The 19,875-nt window shown below is 31.0% G+C and overlaps 1 protein-coding gene and 1 non-coding gene across 2 annotated transcripts in view; both read right to left on the bottom strand.

Moving 5' to 3' along the window:
* LOC107457501 (uncharacterized) overlaps window positions 1-19,875 on the bottom strand; it is a 48,541-nt gene continuing 28,666 nt past the window's right edge. The window contains exons 2-7 of the mRNA XM_071186632.2: window positions 10,843-11,237; window positions 7,510-7,620; window positions 4,987-5,135; window positions 4,218-4,344; window positions 3,070-3,269; window positions 1-2,017 (exon numbers count right to left, since the gene is read on the bottom strand). Coding sequence (XP_071042733.2) covers window positions 140-2,017; window positions 3,070-3,269; window positions 4,218-4,344; window positions 4,987-5,135; window positions 7,510-7,620; window positions 10,843-11,080 — 2,703 coding nt within the window. The 5' untranslated portion in view covers window positions 11,081-11,237 and the 3' untranslated portion in view covers window positions 1-139. The remainder of the gene's footprint in view (window positions 2,018-3,069; window positions 3,270-4,217; window positions 4,345-4,986; window positions 5,136-7,509; window positions 7,621-10,842; window positions 11,238-19,875) is intronic.
* On the bottom strand, window positions 19,630-19,702 carry TRNAR-CCU (transfer RNA arginine (anticodon CCU)). Its single transcript has one exon. It is a non-coding gene; the product is annotated as a tRNA-Arg (tRNA).

Genomic DNA, 19,875 nt, shown 5'->3' with positions numbered 1-19,875 from the left:
ACAAATTTGAACAATTTTATTATAATATTAAGTGTTATTTTTAAATATTTACAACAATGGGAAAATGAAATGTAACGTAAAATGATCTGTTAATAAAATCTCATTTGGTAAACCTAAATTAAAACACCTTTTTAGATTGTCATGTAACCTTATCAACTTGAACTTCGTTAGATGCGCGGGATTTAATTGAATTCAAATCTAAAGAGTCTATCAGTTCTGATTTTGAATCCAAAGAGTTTGCATAGAGATTCCCACTGTTTATTGAGTCATGTAAAGTTTTACCTTCTCCATTTACAGAATTAAAAGTGGTCCATAGTGGGCTCAGTCCGTTTTTGTTCGAATCTTTTGTATCTGGAGTGTATGGAACCAACGGTTTCTTTGGACAAGAATCTTTAGTTTTATATTTCACGGATATACCTTTTCTATTAGTTTGGTTATTTGAACTCAACCAAGATTTTAAATGATCTTTCAGAATGTCTTGTTTCAATGACTGGAAGTAGCCAGCAACGTCTCTTCCAGCCATGGTTTTTGAGCTGTAGTGAGCCAATTTATCTATCAAATTAGGTTCTGCATCATTCAAGTCATGGACCGGACATGTTTCTTGTTGTTTTTGACAAATATGTTCCCAGCCTTGAATTTCGTCCTCACTCAAAATCATTTTTTTAGGTTTCCGTTTCGACATGGAAGGAGGCACGGAGTTTTGTATGATCCTTCCAATCCACATGTCCACTAAACTCGGAGTGTGCGATGGAACTGGCTTTCGCCTACGTCGGCGACGACTTGGCGACGAAGCTCGAGATTCTAAGGAATCAGACGTCATATCCGTTGCAATAGTTGTCATACTCTCTGATGATGAGGATTTTTTGAGCAAATGTCCATTGTCCTTGCCGTCTTTGCTATTAGTTTCCTCTCCATCAGGTAGAACTACACGATCGAAGTATTCTTGGCACTTTTTTGGCGATTTAACTGGGCTTGATCTCCTAAAATTACCTGAGGTTGAGTCTGAGAAAGCACATGATTTGTAATCGCTTTGCGATTGAGTGCTGCTATTTGTATCCGATTGTTCCTCTGACTCTGCCGAATTTTCTTCCACCGTACAACTTTTTGAATCATCAGATTCGTTCTGATGACTGAACAACCCTGGCACAGCCTCGTAGTTTAAACTAAATGTTGAATTACTGAAAGTACTGAATTCTTCTGACTGATTCTTCTCCACACTCCGGCTTCCTGTCGAGTTAATGTCTACCTGCTTAGTAAGGTTCCTTCCTAAAACTGTCACAGCTGACAATGAACTACACGAAGAAGAATCAAAATCTTCCGTGTCACCTTCCGTAGAATTCGGACAACTTGCACTCAATAAATTAGTACTTTTGTTTTGCTGTAATAAATCCTGTTTATAAATATCATATTCTAAAGCATCCAGCGTATCGTTGAGAGTATTCATAGCATTCTGAATATCTTTTTCCTCTTCTTCAGATATTATATTGCGTTTTACACTGTTCGATTTATTTCCCGGATCCTTTCTCTTGGGCTTTTTTGGCGGTACTTTCTGATGATCTCTCAGGCTCTTTTCATCTGAATTATCTGACATTTCCAAAAGAGACGCTATTGAGGAAGACGAACCACCATCAGGAGTTGTTCGTATCTCACTGTTTTTCGAATTTTTCAGTTCTTGATAGAAATAGTCATCCTCTGGTATGCCATTCAAAGTAGGTTGATACCGATAGCAACTACGCAGTCGGTGACGTGCGTACGTAACGGAACTCTGTAGGCGTTCGAGATATTCCTGAACTTCTTGAGGAGGTGATGCCAGAAATTCGGGGTCAAAAAACTCTGGTTCTATTTGGAAATCCTGAGCTCGAAATTCACAACCCTGTCCCATCCTATCAGTCCAAGTACGGTTGTATGTTTCAACAATGGAAGATAACTCAGACCAAGGTTCATGGTTTAGTTTTCTTTTCCCCATAGACATAGTGTGATACATATCGAGCCTTTTTGATGTTTCCATTCTACCTGCCTACAATAAAAAAAATGATAAAATTCAATGAGAGCTTCCTATGGCAATAAATTATTTTAGATACATGTCAATGAAGATTTAAATTCTTTAAATAAACTCTTATATGTGCAGGGGAAATTCATTCTTTTTTAGCTGTTGGATCATAAAGGTTGACTGTTGAGAGTATTTATAAAAGAATATGAAAAATCTTAACGGTTTTGATACGCGAAAGCAACTGAATTTTAGATAAAGCCTTCGAAATCATACCTGGTTCATATTTTGATTCAGATGCATACCCACGTTTTCTTTAACTTCTACAATTTGAATTTTTGCCAATTTTAAGGACAAATAAAATTGAGCTGCATAACTTGTATAATTCGCAAACTTCTAACATAAATATAATTTTAAAAAAAGAACAGCAATCTACAATCACATCTCATTACAGCTTCTCATACATTAGATTAAAAAATTTCATAAACTCATGTTTAACCTGTTAACTGGGTATGAAACAAAATATTTCGTCTGGGAAAATTACTTAAGGTATGATGGTATTATTTATTAATCGCTACTTTGTTACGAAAATAAATGAAATTAAGAAAATGAAACTAACACTATGAAGAAAAAATTCCCATTATGAAACGAGTTTAATAAAATTGTATTTCCTTGTTCTAACAGGTTCAACACCCAATCTAAAGATTTACTCAATTTAAACACTCTTCAACCTATGTTTAATTAAGATAAATATACAGCAATTAAACCTAAATGATGCGATTAAATTATAATTAGTATTATTCATTCCAATAACAGTAAATTGTATCTGATTTTACGCTTTAACAAAACGATTGAGCATACGAACACGAAACAATAAAATTTAACAAAATTTCTTCAATAAAGCCATATTTACAAAGTAAAAACTTTAAATTTGTAAATTTTATTTAATTACTATGCATGCCTTAATTCTTTATTATTACTATGAGCCATTGACAAGACTTATTTTTCGATACAATTATTATAATTTTTTTAAATGAGAAATTATCAAATTAAAAATTCGTTGTGCGAATAATGCAACTCACGTTTCCTGGATGATCATCTCCAGTTTGGAGTTGACCTTCATGGTCAATTCTTCGTCTTCTTTTAGAAAGTTGCTTGCGACGTATTTTTAGATAGACGAGTACAGCTAATACGTAAACCAGTCCCAAAATTCCAAGCGATAAACCAACAACCATCATGTTAGTTTTCGTCGAAGATCCTTCCATATCATCAGAATCAATTCCTGGGGAAGAGATTAACAGCACATTTTAATATATGTAACACGGTGTACGTTTTACTTTATATAATAACATACGTTTCTACTTTATATAATAACACACGTTTTACCTTATATTTACATAATTTTTAAACATTTTTTGTAATCTATGTCATTAATAGTAATACATCTGGGTCGGATTTAGAAATCCTAATATTGAGCTAAATGTACATCATGTTTATGTACAAAATGCTTTTAAAGGATTTATAATGTTAGGGAATTAAGATTATAAAGAGAATTTAATCTTATATTTAATTTAATTTTTGCTTACTTAGACTTTTAGAAGACAAATCTTAAGGAAAAATACAAAAACATTATTTTCAAAATCTAAGAGGTTTTTAAGTTTAGCCCTGCCAGCCTTATAATGAATGTGTAATTGTAGTATAAAATAAATTACTGATATAAAATTTTTTAAAGCCAGGATTTAAATAAAACATTAACTTCCAACTCAAAAATTATTATGCGTTTTCTTTCCAAAATATCCAAAACTAAAGCTGTGTCTTTAAAGTCAACATTTTACAAGTTTAAATGTACTTTGGCGCATAATTATCTTCACTATCACTATTTTACATTTATTTTCTGAAACAGAGTTTTGCTTGAATAACCTTATTCAGTATATTGCTGACATAACTGTAAATTTTGTCTAAATCTTATATTGCAGAAACACTATTATTAAATATAAGCTGTTTCCTTTTTAAAATTATGGCTATAATATATTCGTCACTTAAAAATAATTCGTGCCTTCTAAAAATATTTCCCAACAAATATATAATATTGCAAACTTGAAATTATGGAAGAAAAAAAATTTAAATAGTAATTTGAAAACAGTACTGTAACTCTATTTATGGTATACTTCTCTCAAATTAGTATATTTTAATAGACAAACAACAATTTTGGATATGTTTAACATATTACCAGGTACCCATCCCACTCGAACAGCCACACAAGTTTCAAAGGGGGAATACTCAGGAATTCTGCAAAAGAGGCGAACCATAGCTAGATGTTGCTGAAGCTGTCGGCGATCATGAGAGTTACCTAAAAACTTAAATTTCATACTAATTAAGAAAAATAGAAACAAAGAGTAGAAATAAAAAATTATACAGGGTGTTTCATTCAGATATTATTCAGTAGCAAAGGAGTAGAATATATTTTGGACATAGCTTTATACAGGGTGTTTCATAATGACAACCCTTAGTGTGTCTTTTTAGAATCCTTGTCAAAAGAAAAGCAATTAAAAGTACCCATATTAGGGGACGCAAATTAATATTCAAGCGAAGAAGAAACAAAAACATTATCGAAATCTGCCAAATCACTTGTAAAAACAACAAAACTTGAGTGGTTATCTTATTGGTTTTCCAACTCCTGTTCTTTTTTCTGAACCAAGCAGGTTTTGTTTTTCAAGTACTGCCTTTCTCCGTACGGATTCCTTAGATTTTAAAAACATTTTTTTTTTACCTTCATATATAATATTACTTGCGTACTTTTTACTTCATTTTTGACAAGCATTTTAAAAAAGTATATTGAGGGTGGTGATTATAAAACACCCTCTATAGCATTAATGAGAAGTGAAGTTACATAATTCTCTCCTGGTACTTTTTTAGGAAGAGGAAATAATGTTTTTCGATTAAATGTGTGTTAATTTATCTCAACTAACCATAACATTATCAAGGTGAAGAAGTTATACCTGTAAAAATGTTTTATTGCCATCAGTAAACAAACCAAAAACAGGTCCTCCTCCATCTACACGGGTTAGTGTACGCCATCCCTCTGGTGTGAGATACTGAGATACAGCCGCTTTGCATGATGGGAAGGCTCCTTCGGAGTTCCTACGACCTTTAATAAAATAAGAAATCATTTTTATTTAGCACATTCATCAGATGATAATAATAAGTGTTAAACCCATTAAATCTTTTAACTCAATGATAGTTAATCGGAAAGAGTTCACTTAAGTTTTGTCGGAACAGTGTCATGACACGAACAACTTCAAAATTTTTAATGGATTTAATTGGTATCTAGCAGTTTTTTTAAAAGTTTGCAATGGATTTAATTGGTATCTAGCAGTTTTTTTTTAAAATTTGTCATGGATTTAATTGGTATCTAGCATTTTATTTAAAATTTTTTTTAATGGATTTAATTGGTATATAGCAGTTTTTATTAATTTCTGACAACGGAGTTAAAAACAGTCGAAAACTCCTATGAACAGTGTAACTTTAGACCTAATGATCGGATCTTTACGTTCTAGAACTCAATCTTAATGGTTAGAGGGAATTACCTCAAATATGCTAATTAATTAGTGCAGACGTTACTTTAAGTTACGAAATCAGACATAAAAATGTACTTTTCCTAAATAAACGTACCATTTACTTATTTTTTATTTATTTATTTATTTATTTTTTTTGTCGCGGATTTGGATTTCTGTCCCCAGAAATACAATACCGCAATCTGAGAAATATGGTCTCAACAGTTTGATCAGGAGAGCGGTCCAAAGGCAGCAACCCTCAATGTTAATTTTACTTTTTGGGAATTTCATCAAATCTCAAGAACTTTTTAAACCAAGTGAAATTTTTTTGGCACACAATTATAAAATTTGTTAATCTAAAAATAATTCCACGTAAAAAATAAGTTTTAATAAATATTTATTATTTTTAATTATTCTATTTAACAATAGTAAAAAATAATTTTAATCGTAAAGTATAAAAGTTTTTTACATCATTTTAAAGAATGTAATATTAAAAGCCAAAATACAAAATTTGAGCGAAATCAATCGAATAGTTCCTGAGAGATTAAATTTTAAAAGAAGTCATGCTTTTCTTTATTGTTAAGCATTAATAAGCAAAGTTGAGATCTCTCCCTCGAGCCATTAATATTGAGTCCTAGAACTTGAAGATCCGATTATTAGATTAAAAGTTATTTAGTGTGGTCTATTTATTTTTTTATGCCCTGTACGTAACGAGTCTCGACCTTTATGCTGGGAAACAATTTCAAATATTAAATAATAAAAATAATAGAACAAACATCCGCATGTTTGTAATATCTATCAGGAATGCAGCAAATAGCATACTGATATTTTAAGCCATTTCAAAGACATAGCTTTCAAACTCAAATAGAGCCATTAAACTTATTTTAAAGCAAAATTTGTTTCTGCTGTTTGGTAGCTTTTTTAAATGAATAATTTGAACTATTAATTTAAATCTGCTTTTACATTATTTAAAATCATATTATCTACAGTATTATATAAGATTTATAGACTATTCTATTTTTTTAATATCTTTATATGCATTTTGAACACTTGCCATTTTTCATAATTTTTTAAAATTTTAAATATTTTTATACAGTTACTGTCGATAGTAAGATTTTAATCAACGCAAAAAATAAGTAATTATTAAATTTGTTTCATTTTATTATCAAGAAAATCTTACAACCATCAACCTTGCAAAATATTTTTTTGATAATTTTTTATATAACCCTAAACTTCATCTCATAAAATTGCAATGATTTCAGTCATAAAAACACAGTTTCAGCATTCTTTTTTACTAAACACTACCAAGATCCCACTATATTTTTGGAATTTTCAAACTGGTGATGTTACTGGTGTTGTTACTTGGTGAAACTGGTGTTGTTGTTAACCTGTTGTTCTTACTATGACATTAACCCCTTCAGAACCAGCTGTAGGAAAAAAGCTTTTCTCTAGGCCCACACACTCCGAATTTATGCGTACTATAGAGTACGTATGTGCAATACGAGAGTACCGAATCGAGATCACGTCTAGGTCCGTGTGCTTGCATCGTTTAATAAACAATTGTAATCTATTTTGGTTTCAGACACAGAGCTCTAGTTAAAATTATAGCAAAATTTTGATGGACTATTAATTCTGGTCGGCAATAAAATAGTTTTAATACTGCTTGTAGCGGCAAAAAACAGCAGAAACCTCTTATTATCAGGCTTCAGTACAGAATGAGTACTCTAGCTTTACGGAAAATGGTCGAAATTTTGAATGACAAATTCAACCCATTCACATACGTATACGAATAAATAAAAAAAATAATAAAAGTTCCAGTGTTTTTAATTAGTTTTGAGTTAAAGACAATTTTTAAAAAACATTAAACACTTATCAAATACAAATATCATAGCCTAAAGATTAAAATCACCGACGAACATTAGAAATACATTTAGTGTTTTTAGTTGAGTAATGTAAAATACATCTTACCAGAAAGTGAAAGATGAGCTTCGGGATGCACTAATTGACCACTTGTAGGAAGATAGACTAGAGGAATGGCTTCAACGGTGAAGGGACGGTAAAACACGGACATGTAGCATTCTAATAATATTGAGAAAAAAAAAACTTAAAAAATTATTACATACATAAGACAATTACTTAATATGTATAGCATTAATAAACATAATAATGAGTACAGCATTAATACTGAAGGTTGTTTTTTTTTCTGTAGTTGCCCCGTGATTACTTTGCAATAGTTGTTGTTTCATCATGACATAAAACATTTTTTTTCTACTTAAACCGAAATTATTCGCTTAAAATGTGTGTACTAAAAATAATTCGGTTCGGTTTATGCTTTTGTGCATACGTCAATATATTTTCCTTATGATTCTATCCTAATCTATAAGTGAATATAAGTCATTTATCTAAGTGATAATTTTCTTAAATATAAAATTTAAAATTAAAAGTTTATTGTTATAACAAATTTAGTGAGTTCACAATAGTAATTTAATGTTTTAATTTAATATTGCTAAACAAAAAGGCGGATGTATTAAATACAATTTCTGCATGCATCACATAGTTGCTGATTTCTAATTTTAAATCATTTAGCGAATATCTTTAACTGCAATTTATTAAAGTACATTAATGTAATTTGGACAAAAAAATAATAATTGGTACTTGGGTACTTGAATTCCAAGAAGCAGATCACGGATATCCAAACATGTAGCCTATGACGTTAGCGCCAGCTGATCGTTGATAAGCAGAATGGCGTGTTAAGTTGAACTAACTTTCTTCACATAAGTTAAAATCTTATTAACGTGAAGTTAAATGAATGCATAGCCGTATCGCACATAAAAGTTGTTGAAATGTAATTCTTTCTCGTCTACATCTTTTACTTAACTTAGATTTATTATTTGTTTGTGTGTTTTATTATAACCGTGATATATTGTTTTGTGTAACTGGAAACTTCGATGCATTATTAGTTTATGTTCGGCATGGCTTCATGCCTCTCTTTGTGTTAAGTAAGAAATATACAGTGAAAGAATCTTTGTGTAAGAATGTAGAATGTGTCACGTCGATCGATACTCGACGCTTGGCTCACTCGAAATAAAAGGGAAAGAATAGTTGCTAATGTAAACAAATGCCACGTTTTAATAACCAATCAGTATCGATATACACACACTACGTCACTTACAGGTATCCCATTGTAAAACGTTTAATAAAATTAGACACTGAATTAAGTAACTCTTGTCCCGCAGTGGACTGATCGTTAAGACGCGGTTCCCAGCAGATCACTGAAGTCAAGCATCACTGGCTGCGGTCAGTGTGCGGGTGGGTGACCCACTTGGATCAGTATGCGTAGGGACCGAGGGTGTGCGGTATTGGTTCTCGTTAAACTGTTAGACCGTAAAGTGCTCGACTTCACGTGGCTACTGAAGCGGGGGTGCCATCCCCTCTGCAGAGGATCAAAATTGTGATGGCATGTCTTCGGATCATCCTCAGGGATGTTTCCCAGACCATCGCCAATAGCCCATTGTGCAGCTCTAGTGAGACATAAATGAACTACAATTACAACTACAATTAAATAACTCTTTCTTAAAACCTAGCGTAGAACTAATCCAATAAAAATGAACCGACAACAATGGAAAACTGTTAAACCATTATGTTTTTATGTTGTATAAAGAAATACTAATTTCTTGCCGTGATTCTAAAATAATTTTCAAAGCTTTTCAATGATATGTAACCCCAAAAAGATTAATATCTGAGAGAATGTTTGCAATTGCTATTGCGACTCGTTTCTTCATTTGCTGATACACAAAAATTAGAGTCATGCCCTGAAATTGTTGACAAAAACTTGCTACCGACATGCCAGTTCTTAACTAATGAGTTTATGAATATCAGTTTCAGAAAATATAATAAGGATAGCTGTTTTTTAAAGTCTTTTCTATTTATTTCCTAATAACCTAAAACGAATGTTCCATAGTTAAATCGAGTCTCGATAGCATAGAGGTTACAGCACTGATTGCCATTGTGAAGGATTGTAGTTCTGGCAGCTTGAAGCTCGCACAGCTTCAAATCGATCGATACCAGCTTGGATAAGCCCACTGTCACCACGCTACCTTTGGTCTCTCGCCTACAACTGACTGCTTCACTTTGTATTTGCAACTGATCCTAAAATGTTTTTTTTAACAAGATCCTTTAAGCGTTTTCAGAACATACAACACAACAATTTCTTTCACTTAAGCTTTTCAAATTAAAAAAAAACTTAACTCGGTGATGCGCTAAAAACATTTTTTTTTATCTAAAAAAATTTATATACTAAAATGTGTGTTTAATTGGTTTGTTGTCGGCCTTCTGAGTTCAAGTCTGCGGGTTCGATCCCCGGCCTTGACACCGGATTTTCGGGATGCAGAAAATCCTCAGCGCCCATGTCGTTGGATTATGCGGTGTGTAAAAGATCCCTGGAGTGCCTTATTGGCTCTTGGCATTTCCGGCAAAATTAAATTCCTAGTGCACTTTAGCATCCAAATAGAGTCTCGGTGCTGCCATCTAGTGTGGCAGAAACTAGACGTCCAAATTAACATGGCCAACGGTATCTCACCCATCGTGGTGGCCCTGAAAGAGTGGATACCACTTCTGGAGAACGCACTAGGTCTGCTCATCGGGAAGACTGATTGTGCAGCTCATAGGAAAAAAAAGAAAATTTGTGTTTAAGGAAAAATAAAATATCTTGTTCTAGAAATTAGATACAATCAAAGCCTTTCTCTCGCTTATTTTAATGGTTATTTGCATACAAGTTTTTAAAAACAATCTTTATTTACCTTGTAGAATACGGTTTATTCTGCTACAGTGGTAGCAAATTAGAACAATTAATGAAGTTGAATAATGATGAGTTGAATGAGATATAATTTTCCTCCACGGTTCATTTCATTTCCCAAGAATCTTCGAATTAACGTCTCAATTGAAATTTTCATAAAAAAATAATAATATTATACATTGGATTCCACAACGATCTTAAAATCCAATATTTTATCCTAAACATTTATAACGAGATAAAATTTTCTCACAAAAACTTAGCATTAAAGTAATTGAAGTATGAAACCAACAAATATTAGCGATTGCAATAAAACGTTTAAAAATTATACGAGATGAATTCCAAAAATTGTAATTCATTCAGAAGAAAAGATTAAGGTATGAGGTTTCATATAAAGAAGTATTTATACCCCTTCGTAGAAATAATAAAATATCTCGAAATAGGTATTCCAAGAAATTACAGTTGTGGTTTTTCTTTCTCACGAAGATTTAAAAAGACACAAACATTACCTTTTATATCTTTAACGCACTGCTGCTTGTCCTCTCTGTAAGTAAGATGAGTTGGTGCGCACTGGCAGTAGCAGGGGCGCCCGGCAACTTCCAAGGCGGGGCGCGCGCCCCCATTATCGCACCTGGACCCATTGTGACAGTCCCGCATGCGAAATATGTCACCATAAAAATCACGCGTGATGTCACTTCCGACTGCAAGTGTGACGTAGATGAGTAGGAAAAGACACAGCATGACCATCCATTCGGGTCATGTGACTTCTAGATTCTCTTTGAAAACTGTAGGTGGCGTAAGTGTCTGTCTTATTGGTAGCCTGTGAAGAAACATTCAGTTGTTCAATAAGAGATGTTTAAAAGCAGTTGTATGCAATGTAATCAGGGCCTATAATCAATGTAATCTGAAAGAAAAAAATTATTTCAGCCACATACTGTAAAATAAGAAATAATTAGCATATTTCACTTCATAACAATTACCACTTTCAAGAGAAACGTACAATAGTTCTCGATCCGGTATTGGGTCGATGCGATAGCTTAAATTCGTTGTAAAGGCTTATAGGAAAATAAATAGCATAGTAATAGTTTGAAACCAGTTTTAACTGTTCATGTGTATTGGTTAATTCGTATTTCTAAATCTCAAAATTCCGTTAATTGCTTATAACGACAATAATTAAAATAACGTGTTAACGTCAATAATTAAAATACATACCAAGCATTTTTAATTTTAAAAAAATCAATCCGGTATTAACGAAGATACGTTTTTTACTTTGAATTATTGCAGAAATACGTTTTAAAAAAACCCTGCTTTAAAAAACCTTGTGACAAAATGAAGTCCTACTCAATTTGCCCCGTATTATAATGAATATAAAGATATCAAAGTAATGTTATAATGAATATAAAGATATCAAAGTAATGTTATATTGAATATAAAGACATCAAAGTAATGTTATAATGAATATAAAGACATCAAAGTAATGTCATAATGAATATAAAGATATCAAAGTAATGTTATAATGAATATAAAGACATCAAAGTAATGTTATAATGAATATAAAGACATCAAAGTAATGTTATAATGAATATAAAGATATCAAAGTAATGTTATAATGAATATAAAGATATCAAAGTAATGTTATAATGAATATAAAGATATCAAAGTAATGTTATATTGAATATAAAGACATCAAAGTAATGTTATAGTGAATATAAAGATATCAAAGTAATATAATTAAAGTATTTATGAAATAGAGATATACATGCAGAGGTATTATAATGAAGTTTTCAATGCAGTCTTTAAAAACATTCAATACGAGAACCTTTTGTTAGAAAACCATTCTCGTTGTTTTTTTTCCAATTAATATTATTTTTACTATTTTACCTGGTCAAACTGTTTTTTTAATAACTCAAAAATGAAATAAATGTAAATAATTAAACAAATAAATTGCGCAGTACATTGTGATTATTCAAAAAAAAAATTTTTTTTAACTTTGTTTTTTAAGAAATACAATTTAATCACAAAATAGGGAGTCATGGAGGTTAAGTCCATAAAATTCCGTGACCAATGCTGGAATTATGGCATTGTGGTCAGCGCGCCTTTTCATACCATGGAAGCTGGTATCCATCGACCTGGAGGTCGGTGGGCTTCCACCCTCCACTTGAGATTAAATCCCAGTTCGTCACAATGACAATTCATTCTAATAATCACTGAACTATTCCGGCTCCTTTCTATTAGTAATGCAGTTAATTTATCTTGCATAGTAGCATTAGATATTCTTGCCTTAAATAAGCTTGCAAACCTACATTTGAATTGAATTGAATGTAAGTTTTAATAGCAGGAGTTCCAAAAGGACATGTTGCACCAATTGAAGGGACTTAAAACAAATCAATAGTAAAATGCATATTATGAATTTCACTCGCTAAAACACATAGCATTGATTAAGCGGTGCATGATAAATCAGGTAAATTGAAAGTGATTGAAATCAGATAAACTTGTAGTTAGGATAAAACAGTTATGCACAATATAAAATAATAGCACTCAAAAAGGCTAATATATTAAGGTTATAAGTTTTATCTAATAAATCTTACGTACATAAAATTGGAGCTTCAAAAATGCAAGACGATGTTAATTAAAACAGAAGTAATAGATTAAAATGTGATGAATCGTGAGTAAAAGGTTGCTATTATTGCATTTGAAAGGAGGTTTCCCAAACAACAAATGAAGATGAGTAAGTCTAGTATCAAATGTACTTTTGAATACAAATATTTTACAGAACGCTTTGCAGATAAATTAAATTGTAAAGTTTTTCTATGATGTTTCAAATCAATACAGACGACATGTTGCAAATCAATACAGACAATTTTCAACAAGGCGAATTAGAATCACTTAACAAATAATTTTTTTTCTTTTAGAGGTGAAAAACGAGAAAATTTAATTTAAAAAAAACAGCGAGGACCTTCATTCCGCTAGCTTTAAAAACAAAAATGTCACGTGCCTTGTCACCTATTAAATCCCACCTTTGTCTAACAACAAATTAAAATGATTTTCTAAGCTCTTAAGTAATCCACCCAAAAGAAATATTTTAATGAAGCCGCGTGCTCGGTTTTTAATTGAGTGAGAATCTCACGAAAGCATCATTGAAATGAAAACAATGCGTTGGAAGTGCAGAGAAAATACTTTTTTAATGGTCATAGTTTATTAAGGGAGGAACTGATGCGTATTAAATCGAACGAAACGGTCAGCAACCCTTGCTACCGGGTTGCGAAAGAATGAAGTAGACAGTGAAAAAAGAAAGAAAGTGATAAAATGATTTAATTGTATATATATTTTTTATATATACATTAGCCATGACATTTAACGAGATTCTGGGGCGGATCTGCAATGAGAGAGAAAGCATTGCATTTCCCCATTCCGTTATGCAAAACTGAGAGCTGGAGCTTAGGTTGAAATGAATGTTTCAGTTGAAAAACTTATCCTCTTTATGTTACAGATATGTTCGTTTACATATTCACCTTCGTTTACGATTGTTTCAAACGCATAGCTTTTGTTTTAATTAAGTTACGAAATTTCATATTTAACGAAACTTTAGAACGGATACGCTATGAGAGAGAACGCATTGAATTTTCATATTCTTATTGCAAAAGTGTGAGTTGGAACTTAAGGTGTACTGAATGTTTCAGCTGAAAAACTCACCAACGCATTGAATTTCGATATTTTTTTGGCAGAAGAGTGAGTTGGAACTTAGGGTGTAATGAATGTTTCAGTTGAGAAACTCATCAACGCATTGAATTTTCATATTCTTATTGCAAAAGTGTGAGTTGGAACTTAGGGTGTAATGAATGTTTCAGCTTAAAAACTCATCAACGCATTGAATTTTCATATTCTTATAGCAAAAGTGTGAGTTGGAACTTAGGGTGTAATGAATGTTTCAGTTGAGAAACTCATCACCTTCAAGATTCAGATATTTTCATTTGAGTACTAATCTAGTTAGCAATTTCTTCAAATACATTAATAGGTTTTGTTTTAATTAAATTACGAAATTTTATATTTAACGAAACTTTAGAAGGGATACGCTGAGGAAGAGAAAGCATTGAATTTTCATATTCCTTAATGTAAAACTATGAGTTGGAACTTAGGGTGTAATGAATGTTGCAGTTGAGAAACTTATCATCTTCATGATACAGATATTTTCATATGAGTACTCAATCTAGTTTGCAATTTTTTCAAATACATTTAGAGGTTTTATTTTAATTAAATTACGAATTTTCATATTTAACGAAATTTTAGAACGGATACGCTATGAGAGAGAACGCATTGAATTTTCATATTCTTATTGCAATAGTGTGAGTTGGAACTTAGGGTGTAATGTATGTTTCAGCTGAGAAACTCATCATTTTCATATTACAGATATTTTCATTTGAGTACTCAACCGCGTTTAAATTTTTTTCCAATACATTTATGGATTTTGTTTTAGTTTAAATTACGAAATTTAATATTTAACGAAACTTTAGAACGGATACGCTATGAGAGAGAACGCATTGAATTTTAATACTAAAATTAATGCTTAAGGCAACCTAAGATTCATTTGGTTAAATGAATCTAAGTGAACACTTAACGTATAAATAATTTAACACTACTTAAATTATTACTGAAGACAATCTAACAAAATGAAAAATAATTATAGTGTTGCTAATAAATTGAGAAATATCCGAGTTTATGGTGCCATATAAGAATAATATATATATATTAATAAATAGATTAGAAAAATCTAAATGATTATTCAGATTTTTCTTAATAACTAGGAGGCTTCGCCCCCTGCTCGCTGGCGCTCGCCAACCCCCGGAACTGCTTACGCAGTTCATTTCGGATTGCTTCGCAATCCAATGCTCGCTTTGCTCGCTCATTGGATACGTTCTTAACGTCTATCTTTTGTATACTTTTTTGAATACTGAAGTTCCGAAAACTTTTCACTGTAGAAAATTCTAAACCTGTACATTTCAATATTAATTTGAAATTGCAAACAGTTCACATATTTTTCTTAATCACACTATTCTAAATTTCAGTTGTTGAGAAAATTAACTGTTGTAAGTTTTGTTTTAAAGTCTTTCCCACCAGAGGGCTAAAGCCATGTGTTGTAAAACAATATGAAATAGTAGTCTGCCACTGACCGCCGGATGTAAAGCATCGGCTTTGATGAAGATAATTTTGTATTTTTAATTCTCTGAAGGGCGCCACCCTAATAATGTGGAATTTGTAAAATAAATTTCTATATTTTTGATTGTTGATGAAGCCCATCATTTTGTGTTTTCATCAGTGTTTAGAAGCAGAACAACTATAAGTTTTTTATTTTATCACAGAAATATAAAATTTATAAAAAACAAAGAAAAGAGTAAGAAAAGGAGTATAGTCATAGAAAAAGTTAAAATTTTAATATAGTATTTGTCAGTTAAAATAAAACTTTTTGTTTAAGTCCTTGCTAACAATTCAAATTTCTCCGAGGCAATTATAAAGTATAAATTAAGGTAGTATTGTTAAGCTGAAACACAATATTTATAGTTTTGATGTCAACAATACAATTCAATTTTTCACAAAAACGATTGCTTCCATTGTTAAATTCAATGTCAACAATTCAAATTTTTCTGAGGCAACTCTTAACCTCCAAATATTATTTTTTTTATGTACACATTTTTAAATGTCAGTATTCAACCACAAAACAACTTAAAGTCCTCAAATTTAGCATGAAGTTGTAAAATGTAATGAAAGAGAGTCATAGCAATAATGAAAGTAGAAGTAAAGTTAGTACTGTAAAATTAAAACAATATTTTTAATCAATGAGCCAAGTTTTTCAAGAAGCAGTTGTAGAAGTAGGTTGTTTATTAAAAACTGTTTATAGAATTTCTTTAAAAACTCAATTGTTAATTTGAGCATTTGGCTATACAATACTTATAGAATTGAAGGATTTGTTACGTCAAGCGCTCAGGTATCATAATTTTGATCTAGTTGCGCTTCTAAGTCATTTTGATTTATGTTGCTAAGTTAACTTTCAAAAAATTCTATGGCTGGCAACAGCATTTTTATTTTATAAGTTGTTTATTTTTATTTCTGTTAGAATTCGTTATTTTTTTAGCGAAATGTTTTTTAACCTAACAGAATTCTTTGCCGACTGTTTTCTCTATAAATGAAGAAAATAAAGTAAATATTTAAGTGTTGTGAAAAGAATCTTATTTAGTTGTACAAAGTACTTCAGTCAAAATTTGGGAGCCACGTAAGAGAATTATATATATTAGATCAGAAACACATCATTAAAAGGCAGAATGCTTTGGTGTTTTCAAAACGTAAACAAAACAAAGCAAACGTTGCCACCGGCGGAAAAGAAATACAGCCAAAATTTGGGAGCCACGTAAGAGAATTATATATAATAAATTATTTAGATTATATAGATCAGAAATATCTAATAAATCTAAAATAATTATTTAACAAAAATAATAGTTTATATGATTGAATTAAAATATTTATCATCAAATACTAGTTGTCACTTTTTTTTCTTCAAAAACGCTACATTGACTTCAAAATTCTTATCTCTAGTAAGTGTTACGCAATTTTTAGTATTTCTTCATTTTCAGAACTTTTTAAATAAAAAGTTTACCTCATGCACAGGTGTATCTTTTAGTTTTTCTTATTTTCTTTAAATTCTTAGAGTTCACTTCCATTATCTATAGTTTAAGTCTGTTCAATTATTATTTTTTTCGTTTTTAATTTCCTTCAACTCGTAGTGTTATCTTTATAGCATTAAGTAGAGCGAACTGCAACCTATTTTAACAAGATTCACACCATTGAAACAAGCACCAAAAATAAACCAAAATATTTTTTTTTTTCGAAATTTATCTAACATGAAAAATGTGAACCATTTGCCTTAAGCTATTGAAGGATGTAGTTCAAGTTCAAGCATTTTTATTACATATTCCTTTTTGTCCCTTTTACATTGGTCTCTTCGTGCATATTAAAAAAAAAATCACAAAAAAGTTCGCGGTTGACTGATTGCGGTAAGACATGGCACAAAACTGTTTTAGCAACATTTGAAATACAGAAATGTGACAAATTGTGGGAAAATGCAAATTCATTGTGATAATTGAGTTATTGTTACATAAATGTCTAGAAATCATCCCTGATTTTAAAATAACAAAAATGAAAAAAGATAGAATAAACTTAAAATTTGTATCCAATTTATCTAAATCTGTCGAAATGGTATAAATTATTGAACGATTCATCGTTTCTGTGATTTGTTATGGGAAAAAATGGGTACTATAACGACTGCTTTAAGAAATATTTTCCTATATTTTACTTTATCAATATGATAATTTGAGGTAGGAATGCATACGTTATTGACTATTAAGACTGCACCTTGAAATATTATCTGTAAATCTGGAAAAAATTATTTTATTAAGCAACCAATCATAACTTTGATGCATAAATTAGATAATTAGATTCTCAAATATTTTTTGCTCATAGTTATTGAGAAAACGCAAACCTTTTTTTTCTTAATATACTTTGCACATCCTCAGAACTATCGTTAGACTTTGCAAAGCCTGAGGCAAAAAATATGGCTTAGTCCCTAGGATTGAATTGAATATAGGATTTAATGGCACAAAGGACGTGCTGCACCAAGCAAAATGATAAAATAGATCTAAACTAAAATGCATGTTACACTTAAATTGTCGTGAAATCCAATTTGATAAAATGGTATAAGAGAATTAAATCACATGAAAGCTTAGTCCCTAGGAACTTGAACAACTTATTATCACAGATTATCTAGTGTATTAAAATCGATTTTAATTTATTAAATCGACGTCTAGTTTACAAAAAACGATTATATTATTTTTTTAGATTGTATTTTTTTCCCACTCAATGTTATTAATTATTGTTTTATTTATTTATTTATTTTTTCTAATTCAGACTTGGGTATTTGCAACTAGAGAAAAAGACGATCACTAATACACAGACCTGTGGCCTAAGACCTCAGTGGCAGCTGATCGTTTATAAATAAGACGGCGTGTTAATCCACTTGAGTTAGAATGTTAATTAACGTGGAGTTAATTAAATACTACGCTATATCACCATCGAATTTGTTAAAATATAATTCTTTCTTGTCTACGTCTTTTACTTAACTTAAATTTATTATTTTTTTATGTATTTAATTGTAACCGTAATAGAATTTTGTTTTGTGTTATTGACAATTTCGATGCATTATTAGGTTTTTTATATGCTCTACGGGCTTGTCGTTATGTTAAGTAAGAAATATATATAGAAAGAATTGAAATAGTTGTGAAAGAATCGTTGTAAAAGAATATAGATTGTGTCACTTACGAGAATTGATACTTGAGTTTTGTTCTTTTTGGATATAGAATGGAAAGAACAGTTGATAATGTAAACAAATGCCACGCTTCAACAACCAATCAGGATTGAGAAACCCAAACTACAGGTATGTCACTTGCAGGTATCCCATTATCGTTTACTTGTCTTAATTGTCTAATGTTGTCTATCATGGATATATAAAGCGTGCAAGTCGGTAATAGTTAGAAGTAAGGAATTATTCCTGGTTTAAATATGTGCTTAAATAACCATGTAAAAAATTTTAATATTCGATATTTTGCAATTTTATGATTTTTATTTCTATGAATAGAAATGTGAATACCATAGCTTGCAGGAGGTTATTTAGGACCTAAGTTATTACCTCTATATGATTCAAAAATTTCAAATAACAAATATAAATTATAAAAGAAACAATAATTATTTCAAAAAAATCTTTTTTTTTTTTTTTTTGGTTATCACTTCTGCCAAGAGATTCTTTTGAGTTAAAGAAATGCGTGGGACCCTGATCAAATGTCCGGCTATTTATCTTTTGACGTTTTTGCAACATTTTGACGGTTTTGCACATTTGCATGGAAATAAGGATTGGTAACCATTAGGCTTCTTATACTTTGATTAATTATATGTTCAAAGTTATAGCCGTTAAGAAAAACTTATCACCAACAAAACCGTTTCATCAAACACAAAGAGTCGAAATAAAGTAAAGCAGAAGCGACATTTAATAACAATGAGGAAACTTCCGAAACAGACATATAAAAATAATTATTCCACGACGTAGATTAATTTTTCGAAAAAATATATGAAATAAAATTTTGTGTGATAGAAAATAATAGCTTCGATTTCTTCAATTTTATATTACATTTTCAGTTAGGGATAACAAAAAATTTGCAATAAAAAAATGCACTTTTCAAACCTTTGTTATGACACGTTACCCTCGGCGGGACTCGAACCCGCAATCCCCGGTTTAGGAGACCGATGCCTTATCCATTAGGCCACGAGGGCTCGAGGCGATAAGGAACAGACGTGAATCTTCTTAATGTTGTTAATTATGTGAAGCTCAAAATTGGTATCTTTACTAAGTTACTGTTTTAAGTACAGAGATAAAAAAAAAGAATAATGTGCAGCGGCATTCAGCATTAACTTATGACAATTACAAAACAGACTCAATACGTGGA

Source organism: Parasteatoda tepidariorum, chromosome 9, assembly GCF_982258835.1.
Source record: "Parasteatoda tepidariorum strain Cologne lab strain chromosome 9, Ptep-v5.0, whole genome shotgun sequence".
In the NCBI taxonomy this organism is placed as follows: Eukaryota; Metazoa; Arthropoda; class Arachnida; order Araneae; family Theridiidae; genus Parasteatoda; species Parasteatoda tepidariorum.
This window is presented reverse-complemented; position numbering and strand designations above follow the sequence as displayed.